General features: G+C 46.2%; 1 protein-coding gene and 1 long non-coding RNA gene across 2 annotated transcripts in view; both read right to left on the bottom strand.

Annotated features, from left to right (window-relative positions):
* The window catches only part of Gna14 (G protein subunit alpha 14), a 200,986-nt gene extending 182,505 nt beyond the window's left edge, over positions 1–18,481 (bottom strand). Inside the window, exon 1 of the mRNA XM_003472227.5 lies at positions 17,682–18,481. Within this exon, the coding sequence (XP_003472275.1) occupies positions 17,682–17,808 (127 nt within the window). The 5' untranslated portion in view covers positions 17,809–18,481. The remainder of the gene's footprint in view (positions 1–17,681) is intronic.
* On the bottom strand, positions 3,669–9,081 carry LOC134476207 (uncharacterized). The gene is made up of 2 exons (XR_010047777.1): positions 5,013–9,081; positions 3,669–3,787 (listed from the first exon to the last, which is right to left on the bottom strand). It is a non-coding gene; the product is annotated as an uncharacterized LOC134476207 (long non-coding RNA).
* Positions 18,482–19,515: the final 1,034 nt, after the last annotated feature.

Genomic DNA, 19,515 nt, shown 5'->3' with positions numbered 1-19,515 from the left:
AAATCTGCTGGGTTATTACCCAGCAGTCCTATTGGTAGGACTGGTGAAGACATAGGTGGGAACAAAGACATTATGAACTAAACCCCAATCACACAGGAATTGTTGCAAAGACAACTGGGATCTCATCTTACTAAAAAGTTTTGCACAAAAAACAAAGCACCAACAGAGTGAAGACACCCACAATGGGGGACATTTTTCTGCCGGTTGTTCTTCAGACAGAGGACTAATATCTAGACATACAAAGAACTCCAAATTCAAAGACGCAGTCCTAATATGGGCATTTGAGATGAACAAACAATTCTCAGGAGAAGTACAAATGTCAAATAAATATATGAAAAAATGTTCATCATCATTGGTCGTTCAAGAAATGCAAATTAAAACAATGCTGAGATTCCATCTCCAGAGAGAATGGCTATTATCAAGAAAACAACTAATAACAAATCCTGGCAGGGCTGTGAAGAAAAGGAACCCTTCTCTACTGTTGCTGGGAGTGTAGACTGGTGCAACCACCTGGAAATAAGTGTGGAGATTTCTCAAAAATCTAGGATTGGAGGTCTTGTTTGACCTACCCAGCTATTCCCCTTCTGGGTCTTTTTCTGGAAGAATTAAAAGCATCATATCACAGATACATGCACACCCATGTTTATAGGGGCACAGTTTGTAACAGCTAAACCTTGGAAACAACCAAAATGCCCATCAACCAAGGAACAGATAAGAAAAGATGTGGGTTTTTTAATACGATGGAGTATTACTCAGTTGTAAAGATAAAATTGAGACATTTATAGCTAAACAGATGGACCTTAAGATGATAATCATAAGTGAAATAAAGTGGACACATATAAATATATTATCTCTGGTGTGAGAAACTGAAAATGTAAATAAGGGCCAAAATGTATAATAGATACTATGAAATAGGAAGAAACTGTTCAAAGGGAAAAGAGAATTAGGGAGAAACAAAGAAAGGGCAAGAAACAAATAAGAAAAGGATAAAATGAAAACTGAGCTTTGTGAAAGGGAAGGGAAGGGAAGAGGAGGAGATGGGAATAAGGAAAAAGAAATCAAACTGTATCATATAGCTATAAATTTCCTATAATGTGATCACTATGTATACCTAAATTGTACCAATAAGCTTATTCATTAAATGGTAACATAAAAATTAAAAATATTAAAATGAAGCCACCCCCTTTTCATTTCACAGTACAGATGGCTTCTGGGGCTCCTCCTGTCCTTGAGGAGAGAAAATATCCACGTATCCTTTCTTTTAAGGACTTAATTTAGAAATAGCCAGTGCTCCTTCCGTGTATAGTCCATGGACGGTCACCTGGTCACCTAGGTGCATCTAGCAGCAATAAAAGGTGAGGATTTTAGTCCTTTGCAGGGTGTCCACATGCCCAAGTAAGACTTCTCATACAAAGGAAGAAATAATAGACTTCAGCAGACTTCCAGGCTCCCCCCCACACACAAATACACTGATTTTAATATAAAAACAATTGAGGGGGAGAAAATGTTGGAGTCTCCATTTGTGTTCACAAAGAAAATCTGAAAGCCTAGAAAACAAATGAAATGCAGATAATAAATCTTTGGCTTCAGAACACAAGCCCAAGTTCCATGTAGTGAAGCAGAATTTTAAAAAAGACAAAGAGTGAACTGGTCATAAATGTATGTTTACTAAATTTAAAATATCCTTGATCAAGCTTTTTCTACCTTTGGAAATCAAAATTTCCTTTCTGAGTGATGTGGATGTTAAGTGACAACATATTCTTCCATCTTGCAAATGTTTATGGAGTACCCAGCACTGTGCAAAATACGACGGGTTCACTGATTATAGTACAGCTAGCACTTTTACTGAAGTTTAGAATCTGGTGAGGAAGACAAGACATGGGGAGAGATCAAAGGCAGAATCAATGGCTAGCCAGGGGCTCAGAGGAGATCTGCTCCTTGGGCGAGACCCTGGTAGGATGTGTGGCTCTGGGAGAACGAAGCAAGACCACAGTAAGACCAGGGAGGGTCCTCAGTTCACACTGCCTGGGTCCAGACCCCGGGTTCCCAGAGAAGCTTGCCTTGGAGCCTCATTTCTTCACCTGTGGATTGCTGATGACACTGACTGCACCTCAAATAAGGACAGAAGTGACTCCATTCATTTAAAGTACTGGTAATGGTTGGATAAACATTACTGTTCCATACTAGTGTTACGTGTAATAGAAAAAAAGTCAAGAAAAGCTCTTGATTCTGGTTTGAAGCAAATTATTTCAGAATAAAGCAACAGAGAAGAACAATTAGCAAATTTTTTAAAGCATAGGTCGAATTACAGACACTTTTTTTTGCTCCAGTTTAATGAGAAAACTTTTATGGAAACACAGGGGTGCACCCACTTCAACAGCACGAGAGCTGAGCTGTGCTTACCAACACCGTAGGGTTAGCACTCAGCAGAGTCCTCGTGAGGTTCAAGGGCTTGTGTGGAGCTTCCCCTAGGTCACCAGGTGCCACCCACAATTATTCAGACAATGACAGCATGTGTGGAACTGTTATACATGCAGCTACTATTTTAAGTTCTTGACACATGCGACAGCCCATTAAATCACAAGGTTTCATGTGACAAGCCCACCCGAAGTGGCACTACACATAGGTTTCTCTTCTAATCTGATTTCAGGGTGACATTGATTTCATGAAATCAAACTATATTGATAACCACGGCAGCTTTATTTTAATTTGTATTGTGTGATAAGGGGGGGGGAAGTACATCACCTTATAGCCTTGATTTCAAGACTTATCTTCATATAAACTAGCATTTTTGGGGTTAAGAAAAGCTGCTTTGAAACCAATAGCATGTCGGATTAATCAAGTCTGTTTCGCCACTGAGAAATGCAATGTGCAGACTGAACGGACAGGAAAGATCAGGGCGGCAACCAGGAGACCGAATTTCTAGTCTTTGCTCTTCTGCCCCCAGCTCTCGGCCACCTAAACCCAGCTAAACCCAAGTCTCCTCACCCCACTGAGCCTCTCCCCTCCCCACGTTAAGGGACTGTTGCATTTTTCTTTCAGGTAAAGACTGATACCTTTATGAAAAATAACATAAATACTCTTCAGTGTGCCAGTAGTATTAAACTGCTGCAAAGAGTTTCTAATTTCTTGCCTGAATTTCGGTGCTGATCTGTGTGCCAAACCACATGGGTCCACACCTGCTTTTAAGTTTAAATTGAAGTTTTCTTTCTTTTTCACACTGTGTCAGTTACTTTTCTCTCATTGCTGAGACAAAATACCCAGTGCCTAGAATTAAGGAAGGAAAAAGTTCAAATTTGTCTACCTCAGCCTCCCAAATGCTGGGATTACAGACACACACCAGCATACCCAGCCCCAAGCCTGCATTTTGAGTGGCATGGACTGAGACTATCACGACTTACATCCTATGTAGAGTAGATAATGATTCTGTAAATGATTTATCACCCTCATTTATTGGCTTTTGGTTAGTAATAAAATTAAATTATGTTTTCCAATTACACAGTAGCTAAGCAACAAAAAACAAAAAGTCTTATGGAAAAGATACTAAAAAAGGAAGGTCTAATACGTGGCAGAGTCCAGAGACCTGTGGGCACAGTTAATCCATTCAAAGATAACTATATTAATTACATTTTCTCTCGTTGCTGGGACAGAATACCCAACGACTAAAATTAAGGAAGGTAGGGTTTATTGAGCTCAGTTTGCAGAGGTTTCAGCCCATAATCAGCTGGCTCCAAGGCAGGGTGGTGTGGTAGAGGGGCAGCAGCTCACAGCAGTGGAAGACAAAAATCTACAAGAGAGAAAGTGGGGGGAACAAGCCTCTTTACCTCCCTTACATTGTGAGCAGGTTAGGGGTGTAGCACTCCTGTCCTATCCATGCCCTCCTTTTGCAAAGGCTCAGGACATTTACAAACCAGGGACCCTGCCCCCCTGCTGAGCCACTTAAACTTCTAACCTTCCCATTGTGACACAATGAATCAACCTTTACATCTTGGAGTCTAAACAGCCCTCTGGGGGCAAGTCCTCTATGTGGAAGGATTTAGAACTACTGAGATACTCAGTTAAACTTCTAAACTTCTCAAGTTGACATAATGTATCAACCACTGTAATAACTGACAGCTGATCATCAGTGCAGTGATGACTTTCAAGCAAAATCAATCTTACCTCTTCCTAAACTTCAAGAAAAATACATTTAACTGATTTGGTTAAGGGCAAATTTTACCTAAATTATCTTTTATATCATGTTGAAAAAGATTCATTGTAGGCACACATGGGAACCCTGTGTGTAGGCACCCTGGGAATCTAGGAAAGAGATTTTGTAGTTTCAGTGCCAAGGAAAAAAATTACTTTCTGGGGAATTTGACAAGTTTTAATCTAGTCTTTAAATCTAGAATGCTAATAACTATGTAGAAAATTTAAAACCCTTGTTAAATTGACATAAAAATATTGTTACTGTAAATTGATTGGGACAGGGGATTTAGCTCAGCGGCACAAGCGCTTCCCTGACAAGCACGAGGTCCTGAGCTTGATCCCCGATACCAAAAAATAAATAAAATAAATTGATTGTAGCATGAGGGGTTTCTTCCAGAAAACAAGGACTTGCTTGTCAAGCCTCTATTAGGTTCTCAAGCAGTGTCATGTGTCTATTATTTTTAAAAATTGCTTCAATGGAAAATACATTAGTAATCAACTTCCGGTCCAGTTGAAAGTTCTTCCATTTGCAAAACGTGCTTATCTACACCAAACTATTTCAATTGTCTTTATTTTCTACCTCCTCTCAATGCCTGCTGCAGTAGAATTAAAGCTAGAAATTTCCCTTCTGGGAACATGCTATTTGTAAACTGATACTAGTGAGAAGCTTGAAATACTAGAATATATTAACAGGCAAACGTGAAAGCCTGGTGCATTTCTTTATGACGGTTGCCATGGTAACACACACACATGTGTACTTGCTGTTCCTCTTTATCCACCAGCCTGGCATGTGGCACAAATGCTACAAGAACACTACAAACTACCTCACGCAGACTCTGAAGTCCCTTCGCCAAGGTGAGAAACTGTTCGATGTCAAGAAATAGTTTCCCCATGACAAATCTGTCCCCAGTGCCTGGGGGGTGTCTGTGGAGAGCTGGGCTGTGGAGCCTGGGGTGGCCTGTCGAGCTCCAGGCCACCACTAGAAAGAAGAGTCTCCAACTTGGGCAGACACAGGCAGCTCCTGGAGGGCTCTGCATTATGCAGATGAATGGTTTCACTCCAATCCGGAGCCATGGTGGAGCTGCAGCTTGGCATTTTCAGCAAGGTCCCTGGAAGCACCAACGCTGATGCTGCTGGTTCTGGGCTCTTTGGGAAGCACTGGCATAACATCCACTGAAAGATCTGAACAGACAGACAAGTTAGCTGATCCAAACATTTCACTTTACAGGGAAGACCCTGGGTTTAAGGAGAATGTCTTCGTCTGGGGTCCTGTAACAGGTCTCAGCCTCCATTCACACACAGAAAATGAATTGAGGCCTCCAGAGTTTAAACACACTGTTCCTCTTGATCTCTGTATATACAATGATTTAGTCAAGAACAGACTACATGCATGATGGTGGTACTGTAAGATTACAGTGGCTATTCACTTAGTATTTTGCCTGTACATTTCTATGTTGAGATATGTTTAAATACACACTTTGTTTTGCTTTTGTTTTGGTAGCAGCACAGGGGATTGAACCCACGGTCTTTGTACTGAGATACATCCTAAGCCCTTTTATTATATTTTGAAACATGGTCTTGCTAAGTTGCTAAGTTATGCAGGGTGGATTTAAACTTGTGATCCTCCTGCCTTGGCCTCCCAGAAAACTGAAATTACAGGCATATGCCACCACACCCAGCAACCCATACTTATGATTACAGTACTGTTGGTGCTATGATATTCAGGGCAGTACCTTGCTGTGCATGCATGAGGCCCAGGTATGTATTACCTAGGCATGCAGCAGGCTATGCCATGCAGCTTTATGTAACCACACATCATAATGTTTGCATAATAAGGAAACGAACTGTTCCTCAGGACATGCCACCACCTTCAAGTAATGCTGTGATGTATTTCTGGTGTGTATCAAGTCCTGGCTCTCTGAGAAGGGATCCATCAAAGGCTTTGTGCTGCTGACCTTCCCATGAAGGTTAGGACAGGACACTGTTGTGGAGGTGGGAATCAGCAGGAAACATACTTACTGCTGGGGTTTAGAGACCCCTAGAGTAATGACATCTTCAGAAACAAAACAGTCCCCATGAAGGGTAATGTGCTTATCAACCAATCAAATTTCTTCTGCCTTTAATTCTCACCTTCCAGTCTAACCTCGCTGTCCTTGTATTTACATCCCCTTTTCTGTCCCACCATCCCAAGAGTAGAGTCTCCTCCACCATGATCCTTTTTTTTTCTTGTCTTTATCGTTTTTATCGGTACCAGGGATCAAACTCTCGACTGCCTGCTTGCAAGGCAGGCGCTTATACCGCTGAGCTAAATCCCCAGCCCCCATGATCCTCTTTATAATGGACCCTTTCAACCTACGCAGAACCCTGGAAGGGTAGAGGGTGACAGAGACCTGCTCCTCCATATTCCTAAAACCTGCAGCCGCCAGCAACTAAGTAGATGTCACCTCGGTCTCTCTCGCAAAATTGCTAAGAAAATACAAACTTTGCAAAATTCAAACCACATACAGAATGAATTTCCACACCAGCAATCCCCATAAACAAGTTTCTTAAGCTAAAAAGTATGTTCAAACTCGTGAATTCTACTGTTAAAATCATTTTACAGTTAACACTAGGAAGTCGAGTGGGGGCAAGTCACACAGGCAGGGCTGCTTGTTCACATTCATATTTTAGAAAAACTTAGCCTTTGTTACTGCACCTGTTTAGTGTGCAAAAGGTTTATTCAGGAAAATAATATATTAAATGCCTGACCTTGTTTTATTAGTAAGCAGCAATAGGACACTGAACAATCACAAGAATTGTTTTTTCCATTTGTAAAACAGGTATATCAACATGTACTCATTAGAAGCTTTTATATTTTAGAGTCAAATGGCTGATATCATTTCTGATTGGTCAAACATTCTGCATTGTTGGTACTTATTCTGTACCATTTGGTAAATATTGTGCCAGACAGAATTTTGGGTCAGGGAGCAGGACTTAGGAATAATAAGACACAGTCTTATGGAGCTTAGCATGGTGTGGGCAGGGACAAACCAACCAATCAATGAATAAGAATTCCAAAAAGAGAAAATAGCTGAGTAATAGAATCAAGCCAATGAGGAATAAATAATGCAAAGGTAGCGTGAACCACCAGAGGCTTCAGTCCAGTAACTCGGGGAGTTGTTGCTTCTGATCCAAGATGTGGCACTAAAAGAAGCAACAACTGTCTACTTGCAGCAGCAGTAGGGAACAGGAAACAATGCTCCAGGCAGAGGAAAAAGCAAATCAAAGCAAAATGAAGGCTCTGGAGTTCAAGATGCAGAAAGCAGGCAGATGCAGCTTCAGTCCAGTAACTCGGGGAGGAAGGAACGGTGTGTTACTCTCGCTCTGAGTGGCAGGAAGACATCTGCGATTTATCCTGAGCGTTAGTCCACAGCATTGACCTTAAGCAAGGTAATGATGTGGTCCAAGTTGAAAACGGACCAAAGAAGGACCGGAAGAAATCAGAAGACTCATGCAGTAATTCAAGAGGACAGACACAGCTCTGAAACAGGAAAGCAGCTATGAGATTCAGGGAGCCGTTTCAGAGTGAGAGGCAGCACTGGAGGACAGGTAATGGGAGCTTCCTAGAGTAACAGGAAATGCTCAGGCTCCTGTAAAATAAGCATATGGCAAAACAAGGAATTAGCTGCGGTACTAATCAACATACCTTAATATTTAAAGACAGCTGATTCCTCTTCATGCTTTCATTCAGATCTTTCTTTCAGCTTACATTTACCAACTCAGTTTTTAAAAATTATACTTTCTTTTTCCTTTCTGAAAGCCTCAAATCTTTGTATAGACCTTTGTCATCAGAGCCGCCCAGCGTCTGACCACCCATCTTTTGAGAGAAGCTTCTAAGCAAGATAAAAGGCAGCTCTGTCCGTTTCCTAGGGCAGAAGCCTATCACCAGCAGAATTTTACTCATCTAGCTCTGAAAATAAGTAGCATTGAGCATGTGCCGGGCACTATTAACACTTTAAAAACAATGACTCATTTTATTCAATTCTCATAATGGTACCCACCAAATACATTGCTGTTCCATTTACTCCCATTTAAGAGATGGGAAAACGAATATACACTCAAGGTTGCAAACAGCTCAGCAGTAGACGAGGCCAGAGTTTTAAGCCTGGCAGGGCTGGCACTTCAGAACACCTTCCGAGTTCCCGGATCAGGGTGTGGTATCCCCAGCTCTGTCCTGTTTGGACGCCAGTGTTTCCCGTGGAGCCGGCCTGGGATCCTGCCTTTTTACCCAGGCTGCTCTCCCAGCTCCCACCAATGCTGCACTTTCTGCTTCGCTCCCAATCACTCACTCTCCTGTGTAAATGATCTGCAACACAGCCCTGGCTGGCTCTGGTTAATTTGCACAGCAGCAGCCAGCCAGCAGCTCATAATGAAAACCAAGGCTCCCGCAGAGGCCCCTGTGGTTCCCTAGGCCTGCAGCAGCGCCTGAGATTCCCCGTGCTTTTCCTTCCTCTGATGGTGCTGGCAGCCCCAGCTGCTGAGCTCACAGGGACCCCACCTCTGCTCCACTGCAGTTAGGTAACAGCTGCATCTGAGACAAATGTCCCCTGGCCAGAAGCCAGGGACCCAGGGATGCACCCTGAAAGGGTTGCTGGCCCAGGCCGGATACTGTAGCCGGTAAAACCAGGAAGCTCCTATCTCCCCCACCCTTAGGAATTGCCTCCTGCGCCAAACTAAGACCAATGGGCTACCTGTGCATCCCTAATGCCCCCTTGGGTTCCACCCCAAGCTGAGGCTACTTATGTGCCTCACTCCACGTGTTCCACAGAGAGATCGCCTGCCTCGGGGTGGAGATGCCACGCCCCAGGGGGTCAGGGGTGTTCGTTCTCTCCCCACATTCCCAAAATAAAGGTTATTTATATTTCATACTTCTTATCTTTTCAGCCGCTGCTAGTCCTCCTCCTCCTCCCCCTACAGTTCTATCACACCCCTTGCCGTGATCCACATCAGGCCTCAGCACCACAGAGGTGTAGCGATCAAGCCAGAGGGCCTGGCTGCTCAGGGGGAGTGGGTTGGGCACAGTGAGCGAGGCACCCTGGAGGAGGAGTCCCCCCCAACTGCAAGGCAGGCGCTTGCTTCTTCCCAGCTCTGTTTAGATCTTCGTCTCTGTCTCTGTCTCTTTCGATGGCTGAGAATCCTCCCAGTACAGTCTCCTCTTTGTTTGGCTTTCAACCTCTGCCTTGGGTAATTCAGGAGCTAGCTATATTATAAGGACTCACTGTAAACACTTCTCTTCTGCCTGCTCTCCTCCCAGCCACCCCACAGACAGAGTTCTCGCAGCATCTTTCTCTCGTGATTCACATAACCTAATCCAGCCACTTTCAAAGCCCCCTGCCTATGACCACATGAGGCTCAGGAGGACCACCGCAAGCCACAACAGGTCATGCAAGAAGAAAAACAGAAGATAGAGACCTTTATTTTAAGAACGTGGGGTGAGACCCCCTGACCCTCCAGGCCTGGCATTCTCTCCAGGGTCTGGCATTCTCTGCCAGACACGTGGTGTGGGGGTATATACATGTAGCTTAGGTTTGGGGTGATGCCTAGTGATGCACAGGTAGCCCATTGGTATTTATTTCCTGCCACAGGTGAATTGCCTAGGGACGGGAAAAATGACCTCAAGATACAGCCTCTTGATTCCGCCTCTCAGGTTCACTGGCTACCGTGTCCCTTCTGGGGCAAAAACCTTTCATTCCCATCTTTTGATTTTTAGGAAAAGGGCCAAGATTTCTTTTTTTTAATGATTCCTGCTGAAAGGGGGTGCTATACTGGGGTTTAGGAGTGTTGACGGGATGATGGTTGATGCCCATGTAGAAGTTGGTGCCAGGTGTTTTAACCAGGACAACTTTATCACTGGTGAATGCCCGTATGTTAGATTGGAAAAACAAAGAGATAAGGTGTTCTGAAGAGGCAGGCCACTATCAATCACATTTAAGGACCCAGGTGAGGTAGAAGGAAAGGTGCCTTTAATTTAGATATGTCATTTTCTCAGGACCATGTTGAGGTAGAATCATTGCCACGGTAAGGTAGAATTCTGAAAAATAGTGTGGGGTTAGGAGGAGTGAAGTTATGAGAGGTGATTATTCCCCCATTTGAAAGGGCAAAAGTTAAGAGGGTAGGTAGGTAAGACTTGTCTCTGGTATGCATGATGTGGAAGTCTTTAGGAAATACTGTTAAGAGTCCTGCTGTAAAAAGGATAAGAAATTAGGAACCAAATTGGATAACAAAACATGACAGCCTGAGAGTTGTGGCTGTGAGTCCTTGGTGAGGTGGAGATGAGTAAGCAAAAGGATGGTTAGATTTAGGGCTGGAAGGGCACCACTTAGCCTGAGTGATGTGAAACCAGGATGGCAGACTAGCAACTTTGACCGCTGTTGAGGTGGCCAAGAAGACCAGGTATGGGTCGCTCTAATTTGGTTGTAGTCCTTGGGATGATTGCTGTAACAGGACTTTAGTAACTATTTTAGCAGTCTCCCTGGTTGTGGGAAAGGCTTTTATATATCCTGAAAAAGTACAAAGGTGAGAAGATAAAATTTATCTGTCAGTCTTGACCAGGGTTGTGTCTGAGAAACTGACAAATAAGAAAGGAAGGGGGTGCTGTGCATCCCTGAGGAGAGGTTTACTAGCAATAAGAGGTGTAAGCTGTTGAGCCTCAGAGTCTGTGTCAGTCTGCATACACACAAGGGAATAAAAAGCATTTTTAAGATTTAGGACTGTAAAGTGAGTGGTGGAGGGAAGATTTGTTACCACTGGGTGGACTGGAAAGAAGCAGTCTGGAATCTGCACGAGATAGACCCTGTCTTGTACAGGCCGTATAGGTTGGCCATCAATACGCCCTTTAGAGACTGAGGACTTAACATAGTGGCCTGAAAGCTCAGGAAGAACCCTATACACGGCCTCTATGTTCACAAGTATAGAGAATGTCTTACCTGGGACTTCTAGTGGGACTTGGGACTCTGAGAAGGACTCTGAGCCCTGAGCCCCGTCAGTCTTCAGCAGTAAGTCTAAGCAGATCTGTCAGTGATGAATCTGGCAGTGTTGGCATTTCCTGTGAGGGCTAGAGGTTAGGGTGGCTTACCCACTCTCTGGTGGCTAGGACAGTCCAGTAGCCCTGGGGTAAGGTCTCAAAGGAATGAAAGTTTTTTGCCCCAGATGGGACACTGTAGCCGGTGAAGCTGAGAGGCAGAACCAAGAGGCTATATCTTGAGGTCACCTTCCCTGCCCCTAGGCAATTCACCTGTGGCAGGAAATGAATACCAATGGGCCACCTGTGCATCACTAATGCCCCTTAGGCACCACCCCAAACCTAAGCTACATGTACGCCCCCACACCAAGGGGAGAGAATGTCTGGTGGAGAGAATGCCAAACCCCGGAGAGAACGCCAGACCCCAGAGGGTCAGGGGGTCTCTCCCCACGTTCTTAAAAATAAAGGTCACTTTTATTTTATACTTCTTATCTTTTCAGTTGCACCAAAATCCTATCAGATGGTTCCCTTCAGCGCCGAAAATTCTATCACAGACGAGAAAAGCATCTTTCTAGAAAAAAATTTTTTGAAAAAATAAAACTAATAACTTAAGGATTAAAACTTTTTGTTACATTGCTTTATGCCAAACTCCTCTCTCAGATTTCCCAATTTTACATCTGCTCACAGTTTAACTAAGTAAAGCCTCAAAAATTTTGTGCTCTAACAGCATGCTTTAAAAACTTGGCCCTTTGGGTACTTAGATACTAATGAGGGATTTGAATTAGGAGACTTGCTGTATTTGTTTCAAACACTTACCTTTCTTTAAGGAAAAGGTACAGTTCTGCACTAAAGCAAGCAGGACCACACCGAGGTAAAGAAGTAGGACCTCACAGGGAAATATGACTGCTCACCCAGGTAAAGGAAGGCAAGAAGTGTAGGGGCACCTGGTTACACCAGAACATTAGCAAGTGCTAAAAGAAAGAAAAAAAGAGGGATATGTCACAATGACACTGTAGCCAGTGGGAAGGGGACCTCATCTCTCTGGTCCTGGGTCCATGTGAGCATCAGGAGAGTCTGCACAGGAATACACAAATAGAGGCAAAGGGAAACCCACAATGGAACATCAACTACCAGCTAGTAAACATGGAGTCCTGGAGCGGGACAAAGAGCATTGTGTAGCCATCCTGTCACAGATAGGATCATGCAACAATAATCCATGAATACAAAATCCAGCAGTGCTGAGCAGTAGCTCCGAGGTAGAACACGACTCTGAACACCCAGGACAGTGGTGAGGAAGGTGGAGAGACTTACTGAGAGTCTGAACTGTATCTACTCAAAAAGTGCCTCTCAGGAGAGTATGGCACAATGGATAGATCAATCAACACCTAAACTAAAATTTAACAGCACAGGCAATGAGAAGGTAAATACAGGGTTCCTTCAGATGTGACCCCCAACCCCCAAAGTGAGCATCACCTACTCCATGTTCCAGCCAAGAATGCACAGCTTGAAACTCTCAGCATAAGAAAATCACACAAATCCCAGGTGAGGGGAGTTCTGTTTTAAGAAAGCAAAGGGGACTATAGTCTTCAAAACTTCAGTGTCACATAAACAATGACAGCCCATAGACATGCTCCAGATTAAAGAAACTCAAAGAACACAAGGACCAAGTGCAATCCCCGAACCTGTACTGGAAGTCAGGAGATGCCACTAAGGACTATCTTAGGCCAACTATACGAAACCGGGACAGGAATAGTAGATTGGACACAAGCGTTGTATTGAGTTACCCTTACTGAAGTGTAATGGCCGTTCTAGTGTAAGTAAAGTACTGCCCCTGATTTTCAGGAAAAGCTCCCTGAAATGACAGGAGGGGAGGCCACAATGCACATAACTTGCCCTCAAATATTTCAGTTATTGAAGTTAATGAAAATTATAACTGAGAAAGAAATACAGGAAAATACGTGTAGTTTGTATGATATTCTTGCTTTTTTAAATAAATGTGAAAATGTTTCCAAGTCAAAAGTTAAAAATACAAGTCTGGGGGAGGAGAATGACTGCAAAGGAACACAGGGAACTCCTGGGGGCAGAGATGCTCTAGAGCAACACTGACACAACTGCTCACAATTGCCCACACACATTCATTTGTACACTTATCATCGGTGACTCTTATTGTACGTAAAATACTTCAGTAGGGTTTATACAAAGAGGTGCAAAAGGTGAAAGCTCATTATTTCCAGAGATTCTATAGTCAGGACGAGGGGCATTTGTCGTTGCCTCCTAAGAGGCCTGGTTTATCCAGTCCTGGATGGACATAAGCACAGACAAAGCCACACACACACAACTCCCTCTGAAGCCGACTCTGGCAAACAAAACAGCATTAACAAAGCATTCCATATTAACATCTATGTTTATAATGGACACAGTACTCACATAAATTACTGAGATAAAGCACAAAAATTCCCTGTGGCCCTGCTCCCAAGGGCCTTCATATTACCCCAGATCCCAAGAGCATCCCTGACTGCCCTCAGAGATTTCTCTGGTTCTGCAGACTCATCTCTCCCTCCAATGGGAATAGTCCAGGCCCCTGCTGGTAGACCATCCTCACCACTCTATGCCCTCCATGTTTGAGACCCAGTGTGGACATCCCTCCTTCAGAGGCCTCCATGGGCACTCTGCCCGTACCGCCTCCTTGTCTCTGTTAAGCCCGCAGGACCACCCTCCTCATCGAAGCTGCCTGTCAGCTACTAATCTCAACACAGGGGTGGCAATGATTCCCCAAACTGGACACTGTTCTCACCAGGCTTGGAAGTCTGTTGAAGCTGAACAAAGCTAAAATAAAGGAACACTGGCATATTTACCAGTTCACACCTCCCCTTCTCTTTTAGGGCCAGAAAATTCTGTCACTGTATCTACTACCAGTAAACCCACAACAGCGCCACCATTTTCTCTAGTAGACTTCATGACCGGGAGCCTAAGGTAGTTCTAAAATGGGATCATTTTGGTATTTAATCCAATAAAACTCTTGGGGACCCAAACTTTCAACTCTTTGGTATATATAGGAAAGGAGACTTTAAAATAACTTTAAGGCCCAGGAAACCTGAAAACAAATTCAGAGCAAAATATTCTGCTAAAGCACTGTAGTATCAAGAAAATTTATTTACAATGCGAAATACAACAGGTTAACTAAAGTAGAAGACAAGTCATCGCTGCCTGGAACTACTCAAAAACAAAGAATAATTGATACTTACTGAAAACTCAAAGCCCAGAGCAGTCCACAGCCAAGAAAGAGCCAGGATTTGAACCCGCGCCATCTGGCCTGGGAATCTGCATTCTAACCCCTAGATTACAGTTTTATAGACTTACTCATGTCTTCATGCCAAAATCTGTCAAGGTCCCAAACACCAGCACTTCAGAATGTAACTGCATTTAGGGGTAACATCTTCTTGAACACATTAAGATAAAATGAGGCCCTTGGTGGGCAAGAGTTTGACCCAATAGGATTGAAGTCTTTGAAAGAAAAGGCAGTGATTCTAGGGGCATATTCACATTGCAAAAAGGCCATGCAACACTGCAGTGGGGCAGCTTTCTCCCAGGCAGGAGGCCTCAGGAAAAGCCAAACTTCCTAACACCTTGACCTTAGAGCTCTAACCTCCAGACTGTGAAACAATTATTGTCTGATGCTCTAACCTTCCTGTGTGTGGCATCTGATTGTGGCAGCCCTAGCAAATGAATACAACTAGCATAAGTTACAACCCCCTCTTCCTTCCAGAGTCCCAGAGCCCTCGGAGTTACCAAAGACACTCAGCCCAATTAGCAAGCAGCACTTCACCACGCTGCATTTAATCAAAAATCAAGAAAAGACCACATACATCCCATCTATCGCCACTGCCCACGTTCTTATACTGAATACTATCTACCAACATTCTTATCAGAAACTCCTTTTCGTCCAAATAAGAAATTTCTTCTACTAAACTCAGCCCAGTCCTTTGGCACCTTGCCGATATCCTGTAATTTTGGGCCATATCCAGAGAACAGCTTCTACCTTTCTCCCCTGGACACTGCTTTGTACTTTTATTAAACACAAACAGGATATGCTCCACTGAATGCGCCTCAGAAATATTCTCATCCAATTACAAAGACATGATTCATTGTCAAAGAGTTGATAGCTTTCCAGGCCATTCCTTGCCCCACGCAGGATCCCAAATTTGCACAGTGGAGTTCTCATCTGAGACATTAGAGCACTGCATGATCCAACCCACCTATGCCAGGCACTCAGTGAATTTATATCTCAGAGTGACTTAAAATCAATGGACACTCTTCCCCGATTCTGTCATCTTCTCTGTCGTTACCTTGTCCTTTGTCTTGGACAGAAATGGACTGTGCTACTTTCCCTTAAGGAGGAAACAAAACCAGAGGATTTAACCACGCCACGTTTGGGCTTCTGGACATTTCCATGAAGTTTGGAAACTATTTTAACATTTTTTTTTTATCAGTACCGGGGATCGAACTCACGACCACCTGCTTGCAAGGCAGGTGTTCATGTAGCTGAGCTAAATCCCCAGCCTCCTAGAAACTATTTTTAATGGGGAAGTTGTCACTGAGACAGTATACTAGTCTCAGTTGCACATGATGAAAACACAGGTCCTCCCAGGAGGTCTGGCAATGGTTTGAGGGTGGACAAGAGCCTTGGGGATGAGAAGGCTCTCCAGCCACCAGATGAAATGTGCTTTCAGGACAAATGATTTAGCTACAAGCATTCCTCCTCTCGTCAGGGTGAAAATACAAGCGTTTTAAATCAAGTTCCTACTTTTATTATTCCATACAGTATAGCTTGACTTACACACACTTTCTTATACAAAGAGCCAAGCTTTTGGTATATCCCAGACTCTGAACTTCATGTATTGACATAAATCTAAGTACTGCAAAACCAAGCAGTGTTTAGCCTGCCTTGGAAAAACATGCAACTAAACCCAGGTCCACCCTGTGGTTGTGGGTCTGGGGCAAGAGTATAAATGAAGGTCAGCCTAATTACTTTACTATACTAATCAAGCTGGCAAACAACCACATCATTCTCTGCCTTTAATGTGACTCTATAATAGCCCCGAAAGCTAGACTCAATTCAGAATTCTCCGATTCCTCAGCATCCTCGCCCCGACATGGAAGAGAAACCCTGGCCAGTGGACAGAGTCCCTTCTTTCCCCTCCTGGGCTACCCTGTCTCTGGGAGGTCTCTTGGACCCCCACCCTGGAATCCCTGGGCCACCTTCCCAAGCTCCTCCACCAACTCGGCAAGCAGCGGTCCCAACAGGGCTTTTGGGCAATCCTCAGGGATCTGATCATCTGCTCCCTTCAGACCCCAGCAGCAAGCATGGGCCCCCTTGAACAGGGAATTTCATCTGGGTCTTTGGGGGAGCATGGACTCTCAATGGCCCTTTCCTTGTAGATGGAGATTTCTTGTCCCCAGGGGAAGATAAAGCCAGGGGGGAACCAGAGCAGGTCTCTAAATCCAGGGACAAGTAAATACAAAGAGGCTCCCTTGCCAGGGCCTAAGGGCTGTCCTGACTAAAAGCCTTCTCTGCCTTATGCTAACTAGGTCTAGTTATCTGTCCTTGAAGTTTCTGGGAGGGTGACTATTTGTACTAAAGATTCATACACAGGAAGACAGTCGAAGACAGAATTTCTGCCTGGGGTGGCTGAAAGAAGGGAGCTGAATTACTTGCGCCTATGTGGTGGGAAAGCCAGTCTACAGCTGATGTGCCAATGTGAAAAAAGAAATATTCCTCGAGCAGTTAATGGACCCACTACCAGCATACAGGAGGTACTTTCACTCCTATTTCTGAAAGACCTTTGCAGACACCAAAAAAGCCTGATGAAGACCTAGTGGACCCTGCTGCAGCCTACGAGCCCGAGTCCAAACAGGGCCAAGGCGATTTGGCCCGCAGCACACCCCTCGCTGGCGGAGCCCTGAGAAGTCAGGGGAGGAAGTCACCGGAGTCAGGGCGGCAGAGGTCACGGGCCTCGCCCCCTTGCCTAGCCTGGTGTCTGAGCCCCAGCTTTTCTCACTTGGGACATTTCCTGAGCCTGCACTTTTAATTCTCTAAAGTGGGGAGAGGGTCCGCGCGCAGCACCAGCTGATGCCCCTAATCAGTCAGCGCCGCAAGACACATGGCTGGGCACTGGACCCGGCTTCGACCCCAGGCAGAGCGGCATCGGAGCCTGCGCGGTGGGCGCGCAGCTGCCCATTTCGCCCCAGTCGTGGGTCAGCAGGAGCTGCACGGGGGAGAAGGCAGAGGCAGCGGGGCGCCGGGCACCGCTGCGGACGGGCAGAACGTGGGCGGGGTGAAGCCCGGGTCCTGTGGGGCCAGGACGGCAGTGGCCCCAGCAAAGGCGCTCAGGATAAGGAGGCGGCCGCTGGGCGCGCACCACCGTCGGCGGCGCGTCCTCCCCCTCGAGCAGGGGCGCCCCGAGCTCGGGGTCCGGGAGACTCAGCCACTCACCCAGCAGCAGCAGCTTGAGCTCCCTGCGCGCGTCCTTCTTGTCCCGGCGCAGCTGCCGCTCGATCTCGGCGCTGATGCGTTGCGCTTCTTTCTCCTCGGCCGACAGGCAGCAGCAGCGGCCGGCCATGGCGCGCCTGGGGGCTGGCTGGCTCCGAGGCTCGGCTGGGCGGCGGGGCCCGGGCACGCGGCTCCGGAAGGGCCTGGGGTGTAGGGGGCGCCCCTTGCACCCGAGCGCACCTGGAGAAGTGCGCGTGAAAAGTCGGGGCGTCGGTTGCGCGGCGGGAGTGCGCTCCCCCGGGCAGGGCACCGGCCAGCAGTAGGGCTGCAAGAAGCGGGTCTGCGCGGCTCCCGGCTAGAAAGGTCCGAAAACCTCAGCAGTGACCACGGCCGAGACCGGTGGAAAAGTTCCTGCTGGCGGCTCCAGGAACAGCAGGGGGCGGGGCGTCCCGGACCTGCCGCCCTGGCGTCTGCCCGAGGTGACCCTGGAGCTCCCCAAGCCGACGGCTCCTGGGGCCAAACGGGGACAATCTAGGTGCTGAGGGCCTGGAGTCTGCGTCTCCGGCGGTGCCTGTCCAGCGCCGCCTGCCGAGGCTGCTGCAGCCGCGCGCTCTGCCTGCCGGACCCTTGTCCTGCCAGATCCGGCTGGGGACAGGTGACAGCTCCGCTGGCTCCCTGCCTCGGCAGCAGCGGCTGCGCGCTCTCAGAGGGCAGCCGGGCCAAAGCTGGAGTCTCTGCCCCCGCCTGAGGTCGAGGGTGCACGCCGGCCTCTCAGGGGCACAGTTCCTGGGCTGCTCGCGCCTCGTCCCGGCCCGGCTCTGGCTGGGCAAAAGCCTGCGGTCAGCCCCGCGGCCGCCTGGAAGCGCTGACAGAGGCAGCCTCTGTAGGGCTCAACTCTAAGAAGAGTCCAGCGGGGAGGGGAGGGTAAACATCCTCCGGCGCTTCCCAGCTCCGGATGGGGGCACGCGGCACGGGGCAGGGGCGCACGGGAGGCTGCAGGTACTTTGCATTTTATGGTGCAATGATCCCCGCTTTGCAGAAAGGCCTGGCCACACCTGGCAAGTGCCCTACCCCAGCCCTGAAGCTTCCTCAGCCAGGCTCCTAGGACTTCGAGGTCATGCTTGAGCAGCCTGATTAAAAATAAACAAAAGACAAAAAAAGAAAAGAAAAACTTTGAAGCATAGATTTCCAGCTCAAATGGCACGATAGAATGTGGACCCCAACATCTGATTTTTATTATTTTTACTATTGTTATTTTTTGCCTGCGTACATTTTGAGCAAAAGTAAAGCAAGCAGAACGAGAAGGTGGAGGAAGGGCATCCGGTTGGCCACTCAATGTTCTTTCCGTGGCAAATGCCGGGTACATTACGGAGCCGACAATTAATGCTTCTGCCGTGAGGAGCATGAAGTGCCCTAAGTGGGAACAGCACCTGTTCCATCAGGTCGCGCACCTGCGCGAGTCCTGTGTGTTGTTACACGGAGTGCGTGGCGTGGCAGTGTTATCTGTTTATTTTACAGCTTAAGAAACGTAGGCGCCTTAGGCATTAAACATGAATGTGCAAGCTCTCTTCGGTGCTTGACTCTTGAGTCTGGGGCCGGGGATAAGCTGACAGTAAAGGTGACACCCGAAGGGAAGCTCCGGGACGTTCTGTCACTGTGTCACACAGAGCTCTTGCGATTCCTTTACAACTTAAGAAGAAAACCTCCTGGCTTCTCAAACTAACAGCTACACGATAATTCTCGGTATTTCATACTATTAAAACTACAGTAAATTCAAACTCCAAATTAATGTGAATAACTGATCTGTTAGGTCCTAAATTGCTAAGATTGCAAAAAT

This window comes from Cavia porcellus, unplaced genomic scaffold, assembly GCF_034190915.1.
Source record: "Cavia porcellus strain 051 isolate PalLab524CR breed Dunkin Hartley unplaced genomic scaffold, mCavPor4.1 scaffold_1, whole genome shotgun sequence".
Taxonomy (NCBI): Eukaryota; Metazoa; Chordata; class Mammalia; order Rodentia; family Caviidae; genus Cavia; species Cavia porcellus.
Note: the sequence above shows the minus strand (reverse complement) of the source record. Positions and strands in the feature narration are given on the sequence as shown.